We start from the raw sequence: 22,514 nt of genomic DNA, 5'->3' as shown, positions 1-22,514 counted from the left end.
TCATGAGCTGCATTGCCAACCTAAACAAGCGTAATGTAGCCCCAAAGCCTTGAGTAGATAGTCACTGCTGCTGGGCTGAAATGCTCCTCAGCTGGGGACCTGGGAAGCAGTGGGACAGGGAGCCGGACAAGTTGCCTCTTCCAGTGGGAAACAGTCCCAGTGCTTTGATGATGGTTTCATGAAAGAACAAGGAGGAAGAACATCCTCGGGGAAATATCAGACTTACCCTCTTCCTTCTCCACCCATGTGTTACATCACTGCCCCTTCCTGCTACTAGAGAGAAGAGCAGCCAGGTTTCCACAAGTGGCACTTGAGTTATTTCTCCTCATGTGGTACAATATTAGTGCTTTCCTCCTTTCTGCTCTCTTTTATAGTGATGAGTCAATGAACTCATCCAAAATTGACTTACCCAAAATTCCACAAAGAGTTATGGATGGAGCTCTGACATTGAAAATTCTGTGGCTTGGGCCGGCTCCATGGCTTAGTGGTTAAGTGCACATGCTCCGCTAGTGGCGGCCCGGGTTCGGATCCCGGGCGCGCAACGACGCACCGCTTCTCCGGCCATGCTGAGGCCGCGTCCCACATACAGCAACTAGAAGGACGTGCAACTATGACATACAGCTATCTACTGGGGCTTTGGGGGAAAAAAAAAAGAGGAGGATTCGTGATAGATGTTAGCTCAGAGCCGGTCTTCCTCAGCAAAAAATAAATAAATTAATTAATTAAATAAATAAATAAAATTCTGTGTCTTTAAATATTCCAGTGGCTTTAATATTCTTTGGGTGGAGTGGAAAACCAGCCTCATTAGTTGGTTGTAATTATTCACAATAAAATTGGCTTTACGGTTTTTACAAAGATAAGATGAATTCCATTTCACTTCCACACACCTAATTTCTTTACTCATAACAAAACAATTTAACAGTTATATAGGTAATAACACATAAATAAGTATATTACAAGTATATTAGTATTAGTTTTCTTTTTTTTTTTTTTTTTAATTTTTTGTTTATTGCAGTAACATTGGTTTATAACATTGTAAAAATTTCAGGTGTACATCATTGTACTTCTATTTCTGCATGGACCACATCATGTTCACCACCAAAATACTAATTACAACCCATCACCACACACATGCACCTAATTATCCCTTTCATCCTCATCCGTCCCCTCCCCTCTGGCAACCACCAATCCAATCTCTGTCCCTATGTATCCGTCCATTGTTGTCACTATCTACTACTTAATGAAGGAAATCATACGGTATTTGACCTTCTCCCTCTGACTTATTTCACTTTGCATTATACGCTCAATGTCCATCCATGTTGTCACAAATGGCTGGATTTCGTCGTTTCTTATGGCTGAGTAGTATTCCATTGTGTATATATACCACAGCTTCTTTATCCATTCATCCCTTGATGGGCACTTAGGTTGCTTCCAAGTCTTGGCTATCGTGAATAAGGCTGCAATGAACACAGGGGTGCGTGTACCTTTGCAAATTGGTGTTTTCAAGTTCTTTGGATAAATACCCAACAGTGGAATAGCTGGATCATATGGTAGTTCTATCCTTGATTTTTTGAGGAATCTCCATACTGTTTTCCATAGTGGCTGCACCAGTTTGCACTCCCACCAGCAGTGTATGAGAGTTCCCTTCTCTCCACATCCTCTCCAACACATGTTGTTTCCTGTCTTGTTAATTATAGCCATTCTGACGGGCGTGAGGTGATATCTCATTGTAGTTTTGATTTGCATTTCCCTGATAATTAGTATTAGTTTTCTATTGTTGTGTAATACAGTGCCACAAATGTAGAGGCTTAAAACAAAATACATTTATTCTCTCATATTTCTGGAGGTCAAAAGTCCGGGCAGGCTCCACTCGTTTCTCTGCTCAGGGTCTCACAAGACCAAAATCAAGATGTCAGTCAGCCCGGGCTCTTGTCTAAACGTTCTGGGGAAAAACCCACTTCCAAGCTCTTTCAGGTTTTTGGAGGATCCAGCACCATGCAGCTGTAGGTCTGAGGTCCACTCTCCTCTCTGACTGTCACCAGGGGCCACTGTGCTCTCAGAAGTCACCTGCAGTCCTTCCCACATGGCCCCTCTCTCTTCCAGCCAGTGCCTGAGTCCTCATGCTTCGAATCTCTCTGCCCCTAGCGAGAGAAAACTCTGCTTTCTATGCACTGGTGTGATAAGGTTAGGCCTACCCAGATAATCTCCCTTTTGTCGTATAATGTTACATAATCACTAGAGTGGCACCAGGGGGTGAAGCTCTCGGAGCCATCTTTAAATTCTGCCTACCCCAACAGAGGCACGGGAAGAGAAGGTCTGGTGTGACTGTTAAAACCTTACTCACGTTCCAGCCACACCCGGCGTACAGGAAATGCACATCACAAAAGCAAACCTTTGGGAGTTCACATAAGCAACTGCTCTGAAAAGCTGTGTCCTCCCTTCCACGTCTCGGACACTGAAACAGAGGCAAAGTCTACGTGATATCTAAAGTAAACCCTGCAGCTATAAAAAGAGATGATTCAAATCTACTTCTAAGCATCTACATTACTGACTTATAATAGATACCAATTTTCTCACTTTCCTGGGTAGTCTTAGGTCTAATTTGGACTAGAAAGTTTCATTCTTTGATAGTTTCTCTGAAAAATAGCGTGGTTGATGCTGGTGTAGGTGGCCAAAATGGAATGTCCACCCTTAGCGTTTACTTATTGTCTAGAATGGTTAAATTCCTAGTACCTGGAGAAAAATGAGCTCTTAACTCTCACTTCATCAGTATAGACTTAGAAGTTCAATTCCATGCATGTCTGGTTTGAAGAGCCATAGCTGATTACTCAGAACCAAGAAGCGGAAGAGCTTAAATCATGGGGACTTTCTTAAGACCCTCAGGGATCAAAGTTCCCTCTCAAGTGCCACTCGGAACAGAAACAGCCAAAGAGTGCGATAGAAAAGCCCAAAGCTAGACCGTCTATCTTCTTAAGACTCTAAAACTAAGTTAAAATTTATGTGAGCTTCAATAACTTGAGGATTTGTACCTGTTTCCACTGTGTTGTTGTTGTGTTATGTGGTGGTTACTATCCTTGTTACAGGCCCATGACAGCCCCACAGATGAGCAGGTGTGACCAGGGCCATAAAGGGACCACGACCGCCAATCACGCCCTGTCGTCTGGGGTGAACACCAGGTAATTCGCGGGCCTTATTCTTCTCTGGCCTCTCAATTTCATGCAACGTGAATCTCAGCTCTTGGGAATGAAAGGAATCCTGAAAATAGTCAATATTGAGTGTGAAAATCTCCAAGGAAAAGAAAAGAAGGTGAGAGTTTAGAGTTACAAGAAAAGACCAAGGCTTCTTTTGAAATTGTCGAAGAGAAATCCCTGCCACCTTCATAAATTGGTGTTTGTGTCAGTTTGTTTGCATGAACATGCAAGATGGCCCCTGCCTCCTGGGTGGTCTTTGAACTATTGCAGTGTTGTTTCATTTGCCTCCAAGAAAAAGGCAGAGGAAACAATAATAATCAGGAGGTGGTTTCTGTTCCCAGGGCAGCTACGCAGAGTCGACTTTCATCTGGACAGATTTTCCACGGACATTTCATCCAAACTTTGACTTAGGTCCTTAAATGATTTTTTTACGGTTGTTAACTTAATCTCCTTCCCCACTTTGGTGTAACTCAGACACTGGCTCTGTTGGTTAATCCTTTACGTGCTTCATTCTGCCTGTGTTAACCTCTAAATACTCCGACACATAGAAAAAAGTTGAATTAGCTTCTTCCTCCAAGGAAGATTTAAGACGGGACAAAGGCAAAATCAGTTTGGGAGAAAGTTCATTTTCCCAGTACGGAATAGTTACAGGGAGATCTTAAGGAGAAATTAAATAATTTTCCACTCTCTCTGAGGCACATTTTCAAGTGTGTATCATTATTTATGTAAAGAAAATTCCCTGCTTATGATGTATATTTATATATACAAAAAATTCCAAACACAACTATAAATTACCTGATATGATGGTTAACTCAGGCCACAATTTCTTATATTAAGGAAAAATGATTATAGTTTAAGTGATATTTAGGGGGTAGGTTCAAGTACTAGATGAAATCAGTCAATCAGAAAGCAGTAAGTCTCCAGAACTGAGAGGAAGCCAGCCATATTTCTTCCTCTGATCATCTAAAACAGTAGGTGGTGTGAAAACTATAACTTAGATTCACTTTACTTTCAAAGTTTTCAAAACTTGCCCTCATTTGGCTACATTCCAGGAGTTTGTGTGTTTTTGTACTGTCTTTCCACAAATTATATGGCAATGGAACAGCTTTCATAGCAGCTATAATTGCAGCATATGTGGTAGTCAAAAGAAAGATACAGATTGTATATTTTAGGATTAGTATGTGCGTATTTGTGAGCTTATCAAAACGTGTAGCTTCAAGGGCTTCCATAGGAAATGGTCCTTCGGAAGCCCCACCGCCGGGCCCTGTTCTTCTGATAGTCACGCAGACTGTTTTTCTGACTCCCAGGTACCAGGAACAAGGCGCCAAACTGCACTTTATCAGGTACAGAAACAACCCTAACTTCGTACTAATTCTGACGTCTTGTGGTGATTGCATTTTGAGCTGGGTTACGATTCCGTTAGATTTGATTTCATTAGCACATGGCGTACTATTTCTGGGTGGATCCTCAGCAAGAGGCTAATGTAGAGCCTCTACAATTTGGGGTGATGATAAACTTTCTTTATTCTTCAGATGAGGTTCTCCTAGGCCCCACCCTACTGATTCATTAACTTATATAAATAATATAAAGAATCTTACATTTTTCTTCAGTTTCCACACACACTCCTTTCCAGACCCCCAGTTAACCTTTTATCATCCCCCAGGGAGAACCTTCACTTACTGGAGGAAGGGCAAGGCCTTCCCAGAGAGGAGCTGGATGAACGAATTGCTCGGGAGGAGTTCAGAAGACCCCGGGAGTCCCTGCTGAATATTTGCACCGAATTCTACAAGCACTGTGGGCCAAGGCTGAAGATCTTGCAGAACCTGGCGGGGGAGCCGCGGGTCACGGCCCTGGAGCTGCTGGACGTGAAGTCCCACATGAGGTACGGTCCTAAGTCCCACATGAGGTACGGTCCTCCCCTCCCTGCCCCCGAGTGTGGACACAGTTCAGGCGGTGTGTCTGGGTTTGGGGGGGCGGTCCCCAGGGTGAAAACTTGGGATGCTCAGAGTGATTTGTTTCCTGTGGCTTGGGTGCACATCACACGGGGAAAATGAATGTTAAATCCATCAAAGAGGACCTCGGGGTGGACAGGGAAATTGTTCTTAAAGGCGGAAAAGCACAGTCTGTGTATTTGCTCCCCAATAAAAGAGAGTGAAAGGGAAGTTTCATCACCTGAATTCGTAGGAAAGTAGCCCTTCTTCCAAGTTCTGTTTACTGCCCAGATTCTAATTTTTCACCAGAGTCCAGTGTTTCCTCTATTATTTTATATGAAAAGTGCACGACTGCTTTCTGCTTGAGGCCTCGCGCTGCCCCTGTGCTCCCTGAGGACTCAGCCATGAGTCCCGCACTGAGCACACTTTGCCGTGTCTGAGACCCCTTTACACAGACTGCACACGACAGCCTTCCAGCATTTCAGACAAGTGTCCTGGTAAAAATGCTGAGCTGGATGAGGCCAGTCATCACTTTAAAATTTTTGCTCCTGGTGTGCCAGGGAGAGGCCCAGAACTGCCTCTCTGTGTGCTCATATTTCCCTCTTCCCATGGAGACGCCATGTCGCTTTTACTCAAAGAAAGGCTGCGTCTGTGTTTTCAGATTCTTAAAAGGAACATGATTCCAGAGGACCTTGTGTTCAGATTTGTAACAGTTTATAAAGGGTCATAAAAATCCCTTGAAAGGAAGATTCCATGGGTAACAAAATATTCACTTGGAAAGTTTACAGCTTCTGTAAAGCTGAAGGTTCCAGTCATTCAGAAAGAACATTGCAATTTGGCAAAATGCCAATTTCCTGATTATTGATTTTTTCTTTTTTTTCTTTTTCTTACAATTACCCCTTGAAAAATTTAGAAAGTACTAAGTGAGGGAAAATGAGAGGTCAGAAATGTATGGAGAACACAGGCTCTTTCTCCTCCAGACTGATTTCAGCTTCTCTGAGTTGCTGGCACACAGCCAGGACCCCAGAGTGGGGGGCCCCTGTGTTCACACTCCCCGCTGTGCAGTAAGGGGAAGAGCTTATTTCACACTGAGAATGTCAGCTCCTACAATGGGAGAGGGAGGAAAGTCTGGAGTCTTAAGATCTGGTGCCATAGCAACCCAGTGATCCATGCAGTCCATCGCCCCGCCCTTCCCAGGATCATGGCGAGCCCACCTAAGTAATAGAGTGAGGAGAGCAGCATGGCATTCCCAGAATCAGAGAATCACTACTCCTGACAGCCATTTTATGGGAGAAAGGGGAAAAGATTCCTCAAAGATGGCTGTGAGAGAGAGGAGGGATCATGAGCATGGGTTAGTAACTGTCTTATTAGTTGACCATCTGTATCCGGGGAGAGCGGGAGTCAGAGAGGCCAGGAGCTCCCTCTAGAGGCAGACCCTGTGAACGGTTAAATGAGCTCCAGGTCAATGATCTAGCTCTGTGGGTGGCACAGATCAGGGGTCAGTAGACACTAATGCTAAGGAGAATGATACAAACTCTGTGCTAGACACTGGGACGTAAAGTCAAGTCCTGTCTCAACATGGTCACAGTCCAATACAAGAGGCCACATAAGAAAATAACTAGAACACAAGGTTGCAAGTACCGTGTATCACGCGTGTCTATTTATATATCGATCATTTTACACAGCACTTGAGGCAACTTAGAAAGTTATGTGATACGAAGAGATAGAAGATACAAATTAGAAAGTCAGGACAATCTGAAAAATTAGCAGGGAAGTAATTGTTTATGATAACATTAGCTCAGGAAATCTATATGATTTGATCATAGTAGGTGCTATTCCTGAACCATAAATTTGAGCTTCTGAGTTATCAAAGCAATGAGGGAGAAATGATCAATTACAAAATCATGGTGTTAGACAAGATAAAAACAACTAGTTGTTTGGTAAAACATTACTTTTTTCAAATACAAAGAACAAGAAATATCTCCTGGTTGGTGTTTGTTAAAAGGAAGGAGTGGTGTGAGGAACACCATCCTCAACGTCCCCACAGTACACAAAGTGCCGGTGTCCCTTGGCTGGACGCCTGTAGGTACTGAAAGCATAACATCATAATGCAGTTCAGCAAGACCAGCCTGTCTGGAGGCGGGAGAGTGTCATCCGAGAGCTCCGTTATTTCGTGGCCTGGATCTATACAGGAGGGGAGGCAAAATTTTTACTGCCAAGGAATAGTTAGACTAAATGCCCTCAATTAATGCAGTATCTCACAAGCTTTTGATAAAATGGACCTGCCATATTCTCTAGCCAAACAGAGATATTCTATGTTGCTGAGTAGGGGCAGATCCATATGCTCTGAGCCTATACCAATCAAAGGGTATAATTAACGTTTCTGTTGTAAATTAAGTACACATTTGGACACATGTAGAAGTCAGAGCTCAATATATAAATTTTGGAATTGTGGGCATGTAGGTGGTATTTAAAGTCATAAGAATGAATAGTATCACTCAAGGAGAGAGGGTTGACAAAAAAGAGAAAGGGATGGTATAAAAGAGAGAAGAGAGAGTTGCACCAAGTATTTGATTCGAGCCCAAGAGCCCAGAAGCAGTGTTGATGCAATCTGTACTCCGGCATCTGCAGACTCTATGCTTGACTGCAGGCTCTCTGGGAAAACATTCTTGATTAGATAGAGTCTCTGCCCTGAGGGAATTTACTGCCTCATTTGCCGAACCCAGAGCTGCCACAGCAGCAGAATAGCAGGACAGTAAGATCTGCAAATCCTCCCTCCCTCCCTCTCCTCCCTCCCTCCCTCTCTCCAGTTCTTCCTCTGTCTCTCTCTCTGTCTCTCTTGCTCTCATTGGGAAAATCTCTTGTGTTCTCATTGGGAAAAGACCACAGGAATGTTTTTTACCTACAGATTATCCATGTGATAGTAAAGCAAAGACTATTGAAGGAAATTTTTGTTTTATGCTCAAAGCAAATTCATTTTGTAACATGACCAAGGATTAGAGCAATTCAGGTAGGCAATCCATAAAATGACTCAAATTCAGCTCTAAATATTGTTTTCAAGCTTAAAATAGATTAATCATTTCTCAAGCATTTCTCAATGTTATTTATACGGGACAAGAAATATATGCATATAGATATACTCTTATTTATCACACAGACAACCTGAAAAGTAAAGAATTATTTTCTGCGTAGCACTTTTTTTTTTTTTTGGGAGGACGATCAGCCCTGAGCTAACATCTGCCAATCCTCCTCTTTTTGCTGAGGAAGACTGGCCCTGCGCTAACATCCATGCCCATCTTCCTCCACTTTATATGGGACGCCACCACAGCATGGCCTGACAAGCAGTGCGTGGGTGCGCGCCTAGGATCAGAATCGGCGAACCCCGGGCTGCCGCAGCAGAGCACGCGCACTTAACCGCTTGCGCCACCAGGCCGGCCCCTCTGCATGGCACTTTTGTGAGAAAGAAATAAACAAAAGAATGTACAGGCTGTTTAAAATGATTTCTTCAAAATACGCACATTTTACAGACAATTTCCAGAAGGACTAATGTGAAGACAAGTGGAGATGAAGAGACAATAACTATTTCTTGATAATGAAGGGTTGCTGTGGATGGATTGAGTTCATGCTTCCAGACTTAAGCCTTGCAGAAGAACCTGTGGGAATTGGGGGACCTAACATGAGGAGAGAGTCTGACAGTGTGGACCGCTGCCTTGCGCAGTAGTGAATTCTCCATCCATGGAGCTAGTCAGAGGGGGCGATCGTAGAGCAATCCCAGGGTTAGAGAGGCAGTGGCTTGGCTGTGATTCCTAAACCACATTGCCTGTAAGAATCGCCCGGGGAGCGCTTAAACCACAGATCCTTTCAAGCATTGATCCTGTCTTTCTTGGAGTAATCAAAAGGAAATTTCCCCTTATTAAAATGTTATAGTTAATACACGAGAAAAAGAATGGTGCAATATTACCGTTGTACTACTTCTAATGAATTAATGGATCTGTGCGACGATCACTGGTGGCAGCTGACAGCACAGAGTGACAGCTAAGCATCACGTGCCTCCTGGTGAAAGAGCACATCAGCTGTGACGCACACTTGCAGGAAATCCAGACCTCGTCTGATCTAGCCCCTAGATCTAACTACTGATTGAGCGAAATATGAGAGCAGTGGGATGGATTAAATGACACCATGGAGACTCAATCAGAAAAATCCAGAGTGTGGGAAATGTTACAGGACAAACGGCTAATTTCTTCAACAGATGAGTACAAGGCATCAAAAAAAGAGCAGAAGAGGGGGAACCTACAAGTTAAAAAGACTTAAGAGACATATCAGCCAACTGAAATGTATGGGCCTTATTTTATCCTGATTTGTTTAAGAAAAAGTTTATTTAAAATTATGAGATAATGTGCCAGAATGTTCTTAGTCTGGGGACTTGGTGTGTTGGAAGGAGGGTGATTAGCATGGTGCTGTGTAGAAGATTCTCATTGTGGCGTTGTAAGTTTATTCTTAAAAAAACCCAACATTTTAGGTTGGCAGAAATCGCACACTCCCTTCTGAAGCTGGCCCCGTATGACACCCCGACCATGGAGAGCCGTGGACTTCGCCGCTACGTCATGGAGATGCTACCTATCACCGACTGGACCGCTGAGGCCGTGAGGCCGGCCCTGATCCTCATTTTAAAGAGATTGGATAGAATGTTCAACAAAATTCATAAGATGCCTACTTTGAGGTGAGGAGGCCTCCTAGTCAGCGGTTCATGTTGTGAGCCTCAGAGTTAGGGTTTGTTTAATTAATTTTTTAATGGTGGATCAATCTAGAGTTGAATGAATGGCTTGAAAATTTTCTTTGGTGTATGTGCGTAGCTAATCAGGTGTATGAATGCATAGGTAGGAGGATCTACATTTTGAGGAAATAACATTCTTTAAAAATATGTATTTATCTTGAAAAATCTATTCATTTCTTAGCTATCATGTTCCTTATCTGACACATATAAAAAATTCAATGTGTATCCTTCAATTTCTTTTGAAATAATGCAGCGTATGCCTTATAAATAAAATGACTAAGAGAAAAAAATTAATTTAGTGTTCAAAAAATACTGTATTTAATATAGTATTTTAAGTACCAGTTTAGAGAAATGCCAAGCTTCACAATAATCAGCCAAGTAGCAGCTAAAACTATCCCAGGATTGATAACAAATACCTATTCTTCACCTAATTCAGGTGGTATTAAATGAACACTGTTATCACTTGATCTCTGTCCAGTGGCCTGAAATATCCATTGGTAGCCTTCCTATGAGTGCATGCCTCTGAACCAGTCTACCTGGAGATCTGAGCCCAGTTTGGGAACCTATAGCACAAACTGGGCTCAGATAGCTCAATTGATAAATGTTAATGAACCCACTAACTTGGAAATTTCAAGTTTGAGTTAGAGCATTTTCTGTTCTTTTAAACTAAATCCAAAATCAGTGCAATTCTTGCCCAAGAATTTGTAGTGCTTAGTGTTCAATTTGTCAGAACTTTTCCAGGTTTTCTTCTTCAATTATGCAGCCATCAGGAGTTGTTGAATTTATAAAAAAGAAATTGAAAGATTTCATTCTAATAATTGACAATTTGTTCCTGTATATTTTTATACCATGATGATGAATGCCTATCCATTATTTCAAGGTTAATTATTTCAGTGGCATGGAAATGCTTGTCTGTAAAGCACTCCTATTGTCTTTAGTGGTCCCAATGGAATATTTGTGCCCATCAGCAAATGGCCAAAATCTTCTAAGTCTTACAAGAGTGTATCAAACTAAATTCTTTTTCTTAAATAACTTTCTGTCTAAAGATGTTAAACATCTCCATAGGCTGACTTATTTGTAACTAAGCCCATTATAAAGATCATCATGCTTCCTAAAAGTAGATTTCTGGATCTATGCATTGACTCAGTCAATTGTAGGCACTTTTCTGGGGTGCATACTGTGAATTGGAGGTTGCCTTGGATTTAATTTCTTCAGGTGATCTCAATTCAACAAGAGAAATGTTGACTGAACCTGACTGTGGGTTCCTTGGGCATCGGGGATGTCAATATATCCTCATTTACGAACATTTCCATTTTGTCATTGTAGATATTTCATTTTGGTAGGAAATATAAGCTTAGAAATTGTTTCCAGGTTAATATTTTGAAATAGTGTTGATATCAGTAAAGCCGAACCTGTTTACTTGGGGACCACAGAATGCCTCTTTCGGTACTGAGACAATTACAGACTAGATTGACTTTTATTACAGAAAATCCCATGTTCATCTAATTGCATTGTGTATACCCCATTTATACTACCATAGAAAGTAGCCAAAAAATATAATTTCTTAGGAGGCCAAGAAAGAACACTTTTTAAATAGACTATTTTCTTCTAATGTGATCTTTTTGGCAGGAGTTAATCCATCTAAATCCAGTTAGTTGCAGTCTGGTGTGAAAGCTGATGAGATCAACTGGATTCTGGTAAACAGATCTGAGAAATGCAGCCTGAGGCCAGAGTAGTTCTATTGGGAGTCATGACCCCTGTGTCGGGTTTCCTAAAACGGTAGTCTTACACCCTCTCTCAAAGTTAAAACCGGGGAACTTAAAATGCAACCCATTCATCATCTCTGTTTTTTCTTCAGTAGATTTTGTCTCATTAGTCAAGTGGGGCAGGAGTGCCTCTGCTACGTTTTCAGTATCTTCCTCCCTTCCCAGTGTGCTCTGTCCTTTTGGAACAACATGGGTAAACTTCATCCCGTGTGACGCACTTTGTTGTCTCAGACACCCGTCCTGTCTTAGATGGCGTCAGAATCACTGTCTCGTTCGCTTGTTTCAGACTGTCTCCAGAAGGGAGCCAAGCTGCTAACGGCTCCTATATTATATTCCAGGCGACAGGTTGAGTGGGAGCCTGCCAGCAATTTGATTGAAGGGGTTTGTTTGACACTTCAGAGGCAGCCAATCATATCCTTCCTGCCTCACCTTAGGTCACTGATCAATGTCTGTGTCAATCTGGTGAGTAGCCAAGTGGCGATCTTATGAAACTTTTCGAAATTTAACTCTGCTATTGACTTCTCTGAATTGAAGATTTACAGGTCAACCACTTTGTGCCCCTACCTATCCATGAAAAGAGACGGCTCAGGTGACACTGACAAGAGTGAGGTACATTTCAAGGTGGTGCATGGGGAGATACAGGGGCCCGTCCCTACACTGATGGGATTTTGGTGAGCTGCTTCCCACGCACCACTTTGACAATTCACCTCTTTAAGTTGCGCTGAGAGTTGAGGGCTGCCAGTTGGAGAGTGGGGTGGTGGAGACCGCACAATTCGCTAGAAGTTGAGGTAGTCTGGGGTGGGAGAGTTTAAAATACAAAGAGGAATTTTTTCTTTTTTAGTGCAAAATGACACTATGAGTTGGCCAGTCTAGGATTTATGTAAAGAAAAAAATTTTTTGTCATTTATGTAATATCTAGAGTCCGGTCCTGACAAGGTTTTGTACAATGTGGAAACCATGTTAGAGCATTTCACTGAACAGGGTCTGCTGCTTCACTAGTTGAGCAATAAGTCTATAGCTGCAATGCCTAGTGCAAATAGAGCTGTTGCCATCATCATTGTTATCGGTATTTGCTCCATCAAAGAGTGTTGACTGCATCCCTTTGAATCCACAAGTAAGTATGTCCAGTCTCCTGATTAGAATAGTTTTTGGTTCATCTCTCATATTGACATAGTGAGCTATAAATAACATTATACAAAACCTTGGCTGAATCCAGTGTCATGTTCGATCTGACTCCAGGCATTACACGCCTTCAGAAAAAGGCAACAAGAACAGATTGCAAGTAACATGCCCAACCGTCAAATTATTATTATTATCATTATTGGATAAGACTCCCGTTCTACGGTTGCATGAAATTGCAGTAGTCAAGGCTGGTCATGTGCTCTGTTTGTATTTCAGGTGATGGGAGTGGTAGGACCTTCCAGTGTTGCTGATGGATTACCCCTTCTTCATCTCAGCCCTTATCTCTCACCACCTCTGCCCTTCAGCACAGCTGTTGTCCGGCTTGTAGCGTTGCAGATACAGGTGTGACTGCCTTACCTGTTTGTCACGCTCATTAAGTTGCTGGTTGAGGCACCAGATCACGGTGTTCTCTTTTTCCTTCTGCAAAGGCTGGGCAAAATCTGTGAAACAGAAGTGTCAACATCTCCAAACTTACAGGTTTGGAGCTTCAGCCCTGAGCTTAGCCCTGAGTTGTCCTTCTGTAATTCTTCCTGAGATCTCAAAAATAGCAGAGTCATTTAGTCCTGCCACAACCTCAGGAACCACCTCGGTCATTTAACATGTGTGTAAATACCCTAGGAAAATAATGGTTGACAGATAATCAGCTCACAAGTGTTAATTAAATGAGGCAGTAATATTCAAAGTCTGGTTTTAAATTACTTGCAGAAAGAATTGCAATATAAAATTCTTTCCAAAGTTATTACTAGACTTTGAATATCTTAATTTTCTTTAATGATTGTGGGTTGAGTATTATGGGTGATTTTTTTTATTCTCCCAGTTATTTTCTTTCTTAAAATTAAAATAATCATTCCCAAGGTAAAAAGTACAAAATACCAATTTCCCTGCCTATTTCTGTGTGTCACCTAATTTTAGAGAGTGAGGAGTCATCAGAAAGCTCTGTGACCAATGGGGAGCAAACAGCTGGTGTAAATGGATAACGGCCCATCCATTATCTGACAACCAAGCTTGGTGGTCCATCATCCAGAGAACCAGTAGATGATAGACAAGAGATTAAGCTAGAGCTGTGTCCACCATGCAGAAGGGACACAATGACATCCCTAAAGTGGTACATTTAATAACGTGTGTACAGCGATCATTTCTTTCTTTCTATGTTGCCTGTTGCTTTCTGGCTTGGAGAAGGCCTTGTGCAGGGGTCAGAGGACTTGGAAATAATTTCCAAATGGAGCAGGTGGCAAGTTCTCGTGTTCTTCCTTTTCTTTGTCTCTAAAGTATTTATTGGTGGACACATGCAGAAAGTAAATGGGAAAATGCTGTTGTAAGATTTTTTGTAACAGACCATAAGTATAATAATTTTTCATTTAATATTCAAGATGTTACTGTTTTAGGTGTATAGCTTTCAATTATGTCAAACAAATGGTAAATAGTCAAGCAATGGTAAAATTGAGTGACTCTTATGTTGCACAGATGACACCTGAACTCATAGTTTACAGGAGCAGCCAGTGGGGAGTCACCGTCTCCGTCATGCTGTGTAAAAACAAACTTACTGATGGGTGTGGGGGTCCATTAATCTTTTTTTCTATCGTTGCTGCACAGGCTTTAAAAGAAGATTTTCCTTTAAGCCAAGTGATCTCCCCGTTCACCAATCAAGAGCGAAGGGAGGGGATGCTTTTAAATCTACTCATCCCATTTGTCCTCACAGTAGGATCTGGAAGCAAAGGTCTGATTAATCTAACTAAAGGAAATTTATCATTGTTGTTGTGTTTTCTTAAATGTCAGGCTTTTATTTCTTTTTCCTTTTCCCATGAAGACCATCACTGAAGTCGATCTGAATGATTTAAACAGGGTTACTTTAGGAAGTAGGGTTTTTATTTCTTTTCAGTTTAGCTACCCTGGGTCAAGAGTTTCTCTGCTCCACTTCTTAGAAGACACATCCTATTTATAATCATTTCAGGACAGCAAAAATCAAGAGAACATTGCTTCAGTTAAGAAAATGGTATTAATTGAAGTACAGTATGATGTGAATTGACAGGTGAATGGACTTTATAACCTACTGCCACTAGGTTTAGCATAAATCCTGCCACTGTCATTAAATTCCAATGTATTTTCATTACTCTTCCTTCTTGGGGGATTTTTCTTTTAGGAAAAGTTTATCTCAAATGTAAAGATGGTACGTTATGAGTATTTGAGCAGGAAAAAGAAAGGAGATGGAAATGGTAAGCAGGAGATTGGCTAAGAACACGCACCATTGGGTGCCCACTACAGAGAAACACCCAGTACCAAGAATGCTGTTTCTGTCCATAGAAGCTCTGCTTGGTGGGGAAACACCCGAATTTCTACGGTGTTCTAGTTTGGAATTGGAAACAGGGCTGAATTTTTCTGTGTCTAATGTGGAAAGTCTACCTTGTGACTTGTTTCTCTTTCCACTTCCCTCTTCCAAACTCTGCCCCTCAGATAGCCCGTGGCTGGAGCAGCCTGAGGTACAGCTGCTGCTGCAGACGGTCATTAATGTGCTGCTGCCTCCGAGGATCATCAGCACGTCCAGGAGCAAGAACTTCATGTTGGAGAGCTCCCCCGCCCACTGTTCCACCCCCGGGGATGCGGGGAAGGACTTGCGCAGGGAGGGGCTGGCGGAGTCCACCAGCCAAGCAGCATACTTGGGTGGGTGCCTTCTTCTCTCTCTTTCTATACATACACATGTGTATGTGTATGTATATATGTATACGTGTGTGTATATATATATGTACTTACTTATGTTTCACTTTGACTCAAAAAGTAGTTTAAAAAACTTTGATCCAGAAAGTATTTCAAGAAGCCCCTTGAGCAAGTAAGAAGCATCACCCTTGCAGAAGAGTCTGGTTTCCTTCAGGAAACAAATGCCAAAAAACAAAGTACTTTCATGTCTGTGGTGCCTGAATTACTTGGTTGTTTTTATTAGTGTGTCTGGGCGTGTAAGAATTCCTCCTCACTGATTAAGTATGAGATCACTGATGAGGTTATCTTGGTAGCTGTTATCAGATCTGACTCAGTCTAGTGTACAGGACACTGCATTGCACAACTCATGGGCTCACTGGTCTGTCATCTGTGTGAATGGAGCCCCTGGAGTTGGGCAGTCCACAACCTGTGCAGCAAGACGTGGTGGCCTGGCAGTACATTATGCCCCCTACTAGCTGTTTTTCTTCCCTTACAATGTCATCTTTAAATCGCCGTCTTGATCTTCACTCTAGGGAGGCCAGTCGACTTGTTCTCCTCCCTTAGGCTTGCCAGTTCCCTCCCCCGTCCACTCCTACTTTCCCGTTACCCCATTTCTGCCTGAACTTGGTCCTGACCCGTGGAACACTGGAAAGCCACTGTTGGCCCTGAATGAACTAAGCCAGGGGAAAGACCACTCTTGCCACAGCACTGAGAATAAGGAGCACTGGCAGCAGAAAATTGCAAATGGAGGAAGTTGAGAAAATCTTGCCTGACATTTTTCAATTCATCAAAGCAAATCTTGGTGGGGAGTATAAGATGGATGCATATACACTGGTAAAAACGGGTCCTTGGAGTTTGGAGTGTGTCAGGTGTTTGGACTGTGTTATAAAGGGATGTATTTGAAAATAATGTGATTGACAATGAGAATGAAAAAGGAAAATAAGAAGCACGGACCTACCCACGTGGGGCTTGGTTGCCAGACGCCTGAGAATGTAGGGTTCGAATATAATCTGGACCTTGGGACAAAGCCCTGCGTGAAGTTTGGGATTGCACAGAGGATGATGGAGAAAGAGGGCTTCACATGTAAGATAAGGATAGGAGAAAACATTTGATGAGTATTTTTAGTTCTCTCCACTTTCTCCCTTTTTAATGAAGACAGGTCCTTTGGTTACTTGGGCAGACTATTGGGCCTCTATTTTAAATTAATTTTTACACTTATTTTGAGCACTTACTGTGCACTGAGCAGTGCTTTCTAGACTTCACATTATCCTCATGTTGAATCCTCACAACACCTCTAAGAAGTAAATGTTCTTCTCATTCTAGGAGTCAAGAAGCTAAGCCCCAGAAAGGTTGAGTAACTTACCTAAAGTCACACTGTTAATAAGTGGCAGAGCCCAATTTCATATCCACACCGTCTGACACCAGAGTCCCTGCTCTTCTTGAGCCCTCTGCTGTCTTGGTTATGTGTTGGGCTGATGGAGGTGAAGGTGGAAAGCAGAATGGCAGAAACCCCACGAAGAGGCACATAACAGTAGAAATGTCATCAGGATCAGGGTAGGGAAAGAGGAGTGTTGCTTTTTGTTCGTTTGTTTGTTGGTTTAGTTGAGGGAGGGGAATTGAGACGAGGCATTGCTGTGAAAAGTGAGGTTCTGTGGAGGGAGAAGGGTCAAGGCGAATCTTAGAACATCTCTCTCTGTGTTATGTAGCATGGTTGTCCCCTGCAAATGCTCTAAATAGATGATAAAGGTGTATGTCACTCCTGGGGACTGTAGGCAGTTGGATTTCTGTGTCCTTTAGTTGCTGAGATGAGCTTAAGACATGGGCAAGAAGGCCCAGATTCCCTGACTGCCCCCGGGCAGACCCTGTGGGGACAGAGCCCTGGGGTGGCAGAGGAAACTCGCACCGTTATCTGTGACATCTTTACCATGTCCTGGTTTGTCCTGACATGCTGTTTGGGAAATTTGCTTTCTGAAAAGAACTAGATAAATGTAGATTGTGAAAGGGCTGCCAGAATCTGGGAGGAAAGAGATATTGTAAAAGAAATCCAACAGAGTTTAGTAATAGACCTGATGTGCAGTGTGAGAGAGGAGGAGGGGGATCAAGTGTTTATCTGGAAGGATAGACTCAAACATTTACTGGTGCCCCAGGAGCAGTTTGGGATGGGGTTAGAAAGAGAGCTGAGAAAGGGAAAGACTTTTTTTTTTTTAACTTTGTGCATTTCTGCATGGTTTTATTTTACTTTTAATAACAGGAATATATCCTTTCTATGCATAAAAGAAAAAAAACATGAATATTTTAGACCACTCATGTTGTCACGTAGGCTGTGAGTGATATGCCGGTATTACCATAAAGCCACTGTGACAAAACTTTAGGAAAGCAAAACATTAGCTCCACGTTACATCTGAAACACGTTTCCCTTTCAAGTCTATGCACCGCTTTGCTCTGTATTTTCCGAAATGGTAGTTAAATGCACTTAGGAAAGATGTTTGTGTTCTTCTAATCAGAATCAAAGCATGTTTACCTACCATACAGATTTTTGTCTTGATGTCAGAGCACTCTTGCTTGGGAATACACGTAAGTTTTTGGAAACGTGCAGAGAGTTTCGAAATTTAGAAAATTTTCTGATGCAGAAAGGGCTGCGGGTATGAGTGGGTTCCTCCAGAACACAAGTCCGTGGGCTCACTCTTCTCTTTTCCTGGTGTAAAGCGCTGAAGGTGATCCTCGTCTGCTTCGAGAGGCAGCTGGGAAGCCAGTGGTACTGGCTGAGCCTGCAGGTGAAGGAGATGGCCCTGAGGAAGGTGGGCGGCCTGGCCCTGTGGGACTTCCTGGACTTCATCGTGCGGACCCGCATCCCCATCTTCGTGCTGCTGCGCCCTTTCATCCAGTGCAAGGTGCGGTGCCTGCCTCCTCCTGGAGGTGATGAGCCGGGAATGTGCTGCTCTCCAGATCAGGGCAGGATCATGGCAGCCGTGCTCCTGGGATGTACTGTAGCTAGTTGGTAGGACCTGTTAACACCATGCTTGATGAGAAAGTTTGAGAAAGCTCAAAAATGTATCCCAGAGGACAAAATTTCCTGTTAGAAGTACCTGCACAGCGAGAGCTTTATTACAGTCTATAAAGCTTTGCCCTCTTCCCACTCACCTCCCCCCACAACAAAAAAAAAAGGTTGACCCAATGGAAGGATCTGGAGAATGTTCTCCTTTCTGCGGTGACATGAATGAGATCTGACTAAATAAACATGAAAAAGATGGGATAAAGTGTGTTTTTCCTCTGAGACCCTCCGTATTCATCTACTCTTTTATTCTTTTCATGCCCCAACTTCCTGGGGCAGTGATTCAAAACAATGTCTTGATTAAGCTCTTCCTGTGTAAAGCACTGTTCTCACAACTTCATATGCAATACCTTATTTAATCCTTACAACCAACTATGAAACAGGTACCGCGATGAGCCCATTTTACAGATGGGAAAACTGAGGGCCTGAGAATCTCTGTTTGCCTTTCAGCTTCTGGCCCAGCCAGCAGAGAACCATGAGGAGCTTTCTGCCAGGCAGCATATCGCAGACCAGCTGGAACGGCGCTTCATCCCACGCCCTCTGTGCAAGAGCTCCCTCATCGCGGAGTTCAGCAGTGAGCTGAAGATCCTGAAGGAGGCGGTGCACAGCGGGTCAGGTGAGGACACTCGGGGCACTCTGAATGTGTTTGAGGAAACTCACAGCCTGCAGGTAATGCCTCTGTCCAGGTTGCTGCTCTCCGTGGACCCATGATGAATCAGCCATTTTCGTGCACTGGTAGATTTGACCATGTGACCACTGTTGACAACAATCAAGGGGGTGCCGTAGGAGTTTGATTTTACCCCTTCTCTAAACATTTTTTTCAACCTTCATTTCAGTGGTTAAGCTCTTTCTTGAAGATTTAACGGGGGGAAAAAACCTGTTTAAATTCTTGCCTTCATTTCCTTTTCGAAAGGGAGAAGAGGGACTCACATTCATCGAGCATCTATTACATGGTAGATTATTTTGTAGATGTTATTCCATTTAATCCACACAGACACCTGCAAGGTGCATAACGGGAAGGCCACTTAAAGAATGAGGACACTGAGACTCAGCAGAGGATAGCTTACACACATGACAGTGATAGCATGTGATAGCAGTGAGGGGACTTCACACCAGGTCTGCGTGATTGATTACAAAGCCTTTAACTTTTCACAAATTGGTGGGAGGGAGGGTTGAACTAGAGTTGGCAGGCTAGGAGGTACTTTCTTTACAGTGTTCAGAAGATTTTCTTTGGGAATACATCATTTACTTTTTACAATTATATTAACAGCAGATTACTGCTAGAAGGGAAAGTAAATCATTATCTGCCATTAGAGGGCAGTCATTATCCATAAGAGAATATTATATGTGTGGCTTTTCTTCTTTCTTTGTACAATTTTTATTGTTGCTTGCAATGTATTAAAGACAGAAATTTTGACAAGGACAATCTTGGTGAAATATACACAGTGCCATTCAAATATTCTGCTTCATAATAAAATAATCTGACATAGAACCAAGGGGGTTGTTTTGTAAGTTGTATTTCCAGACAAGGAGAATGACGGCATGGTTTTGATTATGGATTCTGATGCTGATTGTGAGGTTCCCACCAGAGAATATACTTATTCCTTCTGTATGCTTATGTCAGGTAAGGTGTATTTCTCAGTAAAATTCTGCCAGGTTGGAAGCTACAGTTCACATCAAGCCTTGGAAAATGAAATCGAGAGGCAGTGAGGGGGCAGCATCGGACACTGTTAGAGATGCTACCCTCCCACAGGAGACCATTCAATGATAAGTTCGTCAATGGCTGATTCTTCTTCTTCTTCTTCTTGTCTCACTTCCATTTCTACTTTGTCCTAAAGATCATTTATCTGGGACGCACTATTTAACTGACCTTTCCTGAAAAAGACGAGTGGTCAGGGAGGAGTTTGAAGCAAGCGTTGGTTTTCTCTCGAGCCCCTCACCTGGATCTTCTCTGGTCTCTCCCCCAGCCTACCAGGGGAAGACCTCCATCAGCACCGTGGGCACCTCTACCTCAGCCTACCGCCTGAGCCTGGCTACCATGTCTCGCTCCAACACAGGCACCGGCACCGTCTGGGAGCAGGACAGTGAGCCCTCCCAGCAGGCCTCGCAGGACACCCTGAGCCGCACTGATGAGGAGGATGAGGAAAGTAGGTGACCCCGCAGAGCCGGGCAGGGGGGCCTGGATGACGTAGGGGACCCCAAAGAGTCGGGCAGGGGCTCCTGGATGATGTAGGGGACCCCGCAGAGTCGGGCAGGGGGCCTGGATGATATAGGGGACCCCGAAGAGTTAGGCAGAGGGGGCCTGGATGACATAGGGGACCCAGAAGAGTCAAGCAGAGGAGGCCTGGATGACGTAGCGGACCCCGTAGAGTCAGGCAGGGCAGCCTGGATGACACAGCTTGGCCATTGGAATGAGGGCTCAGGAAGGATTTCTGCCTTTCTGACCTTTTTCAGTTCTGATCCCCTGGTCGTTTTTACAAAAAAGATTTAAAATGGAATTGTGACTGATGTCATGATTTCTACTGCCTGCTCCTCTATAAATTCCTTGATATCTTTGGTCATTTGGAAGGAATTCAGGCAACATGTAAATCTTTAGTGACTCCGAAATTTTCTTTGAGCTTATTCATTCAACTTTTTCCACTAACTCTCATTTAAATTGTGCTTAAGTGACTCAAGGAAGAGTTTAGTCCCCTTTCTCGTGGCCATCTTGCTTGGAAGGTTGATCAGCACTTACATGACTCCATCGGGCAAGGAAAAGTGAGCGATGCATACGCTCGGGACTCAGAAAAGACTGGTTGGCTGTGCTGTCTTGAACATCAGCCGGCAGCTGTCTTGAGGGAATACAATCAGGAGTGTTCCCAGTGACTGAGGCAGCCCAGGGGCTTCTAATGCATATGCCTGAGATTTGGTGTTAGGAAGTATGAGAAGATCCAGTCAAGAACACATGTCATATGTATGCCTTGTAGGAGTCGGTTTTAAAAAGTAAAAGGTGAAAGGTTCCATTAAATACCACTATCGTTTAATGTTTTTTTTTAATTGCATTGATTATTTTCTGATTGTGTTTTAAAGACACTCTGATAGAACACTTACAGCAAAGTGTGCTGTCAGTGCCTTATGGATAAAAACAAGATCTAGATCTTCACGCAGGGCTTTCCATACCAAACAACAAGAAAAAGCCCTGCTCCAAACTAAATTAGAGGAAATGCGAGTTGAGGTTAGAATTTTAATTAACTAAGATGAATGAAGGTATTTTAATACCCTACCACAGTTGGACTTGCAGGAGAGGGAAGGAAATCAATGCTTTGTCAAAATTCCAGATTTAGTTTCAGGGTCATCAGATAAAAAAGTGATAATCATATTGTCCTGCACCCGACCTGCAGACATACTTGTTTCCAAATCACCCCATCATTGCCCATGGAAATAGTCCTAAAATCATAATTAGGGAAGTCTTGAAAAATCTTGACCAGAAAACAAAATGAGAGAGACAAAGATCAGCAGTTTGAATATTCATTAAGTCCCAGTAATAGTTCAGAACTTAAAGTAATATCTGTTTTTCTTTAATGCTTGAAGTAGTCTCTTTTAGAAATTTTTTTTTAAATTATGGGAAATGATACCACCTATCTTTAGTAGGGCTAAATATATTTTGCAGGTAACCTCATGAATAAGTAGATAACCTAGCCAGTAGGAAGGAGCTAGGGAAGAAAAGTAGAGAAGACGTAAACAGAGATATCGTTGACCAAGAGCCAACGCTTATACACTGATGAAGATCCAGTGTTTTGCTAATATCTCTGCTCTGGGACGTCACAATCATCCCTGTGAACACAAGGTTGTTAACAAATGTGTGGTTGTGACGTAGGTGTGTATTAATTTATATGGGTGGGGTATAAAAGCCAGATGGTTGACTGCTTTGAATTAAACTATTTTCCC

The 22,514-nt window shown here is 42.8% G+C and overlaps 1 protein-coding gene across 2 annotated transcripts in view; it reads left to right on the top strand.

Annotated features, from left to right (window-relative positions):
- The window catches only part of UNC80 (unc-80 subunit of NALCN channel complex), a 198,746-nt gene that overhangs the window by 162,791 nt on the left and 13,441 nt on the right, over positions 1-22,514 (top strand). For both annotated transcript variants that reach the window (XM_087424900.1, XM_087424899.1), the window contains 11 exons: positions 3,084-3,176; positions 4,499-4,534; positions 4,855-5,073; positions 9,642-9,842; positions 12,001-12,124; positions 13,061-13,186; positions 14,438-14,561; positions 15,296-15,502; positions 18,242-18,426; positions 19,038-19,203; positions 20,555-20,734. In XM_087424900.1, the coding sequence (XP_087281026.1) occupies positions 3,084-3,176; positions 4,499-4,534; positions 4,855-5,073; positions 9,642-9,842; positions 12,001-12,124; positions 13,061-13,186; positions 14,438-14,561; positions 15,296-15,502; positions 18,242-18,426; positions 19,038-19,203; positions 20,555-20,734 (1,661 nt within the window). The remainder of the gene's footprint in view (positions 1-3,083; positions 3,177-4,498; positions 4,535-4,854; positions 5,074-9,641; positions 9,843-12,000; positions 12,125-13,060; positions 13,187-14,437; positions 14,562-15,295; positions 15,503-18,241; positions 18,427-19,037; positions 19,204-20,554; positions 20,735-22,514) is intronic.

Source organism: Ceratotherium simum, chromosome 37 (genome assembly GCF_057802395.1).
Source record: "Ceratotherium simum simum isolate JZ-2026a chromosome 37, ASM5780239v1, whole genome shotgun sequence".
Lineage (NCBI taxonomy): Eukaryota > Metazoa > Chordata > Mammalia > Perissodactyla > Rhinocerotidae > Ceratotherium > Ceratotherium simum.
Note: the sequence above shows the minus strand (reverse complement) of the source record. Positions and strands in the feature narration are given on the sequence as shown.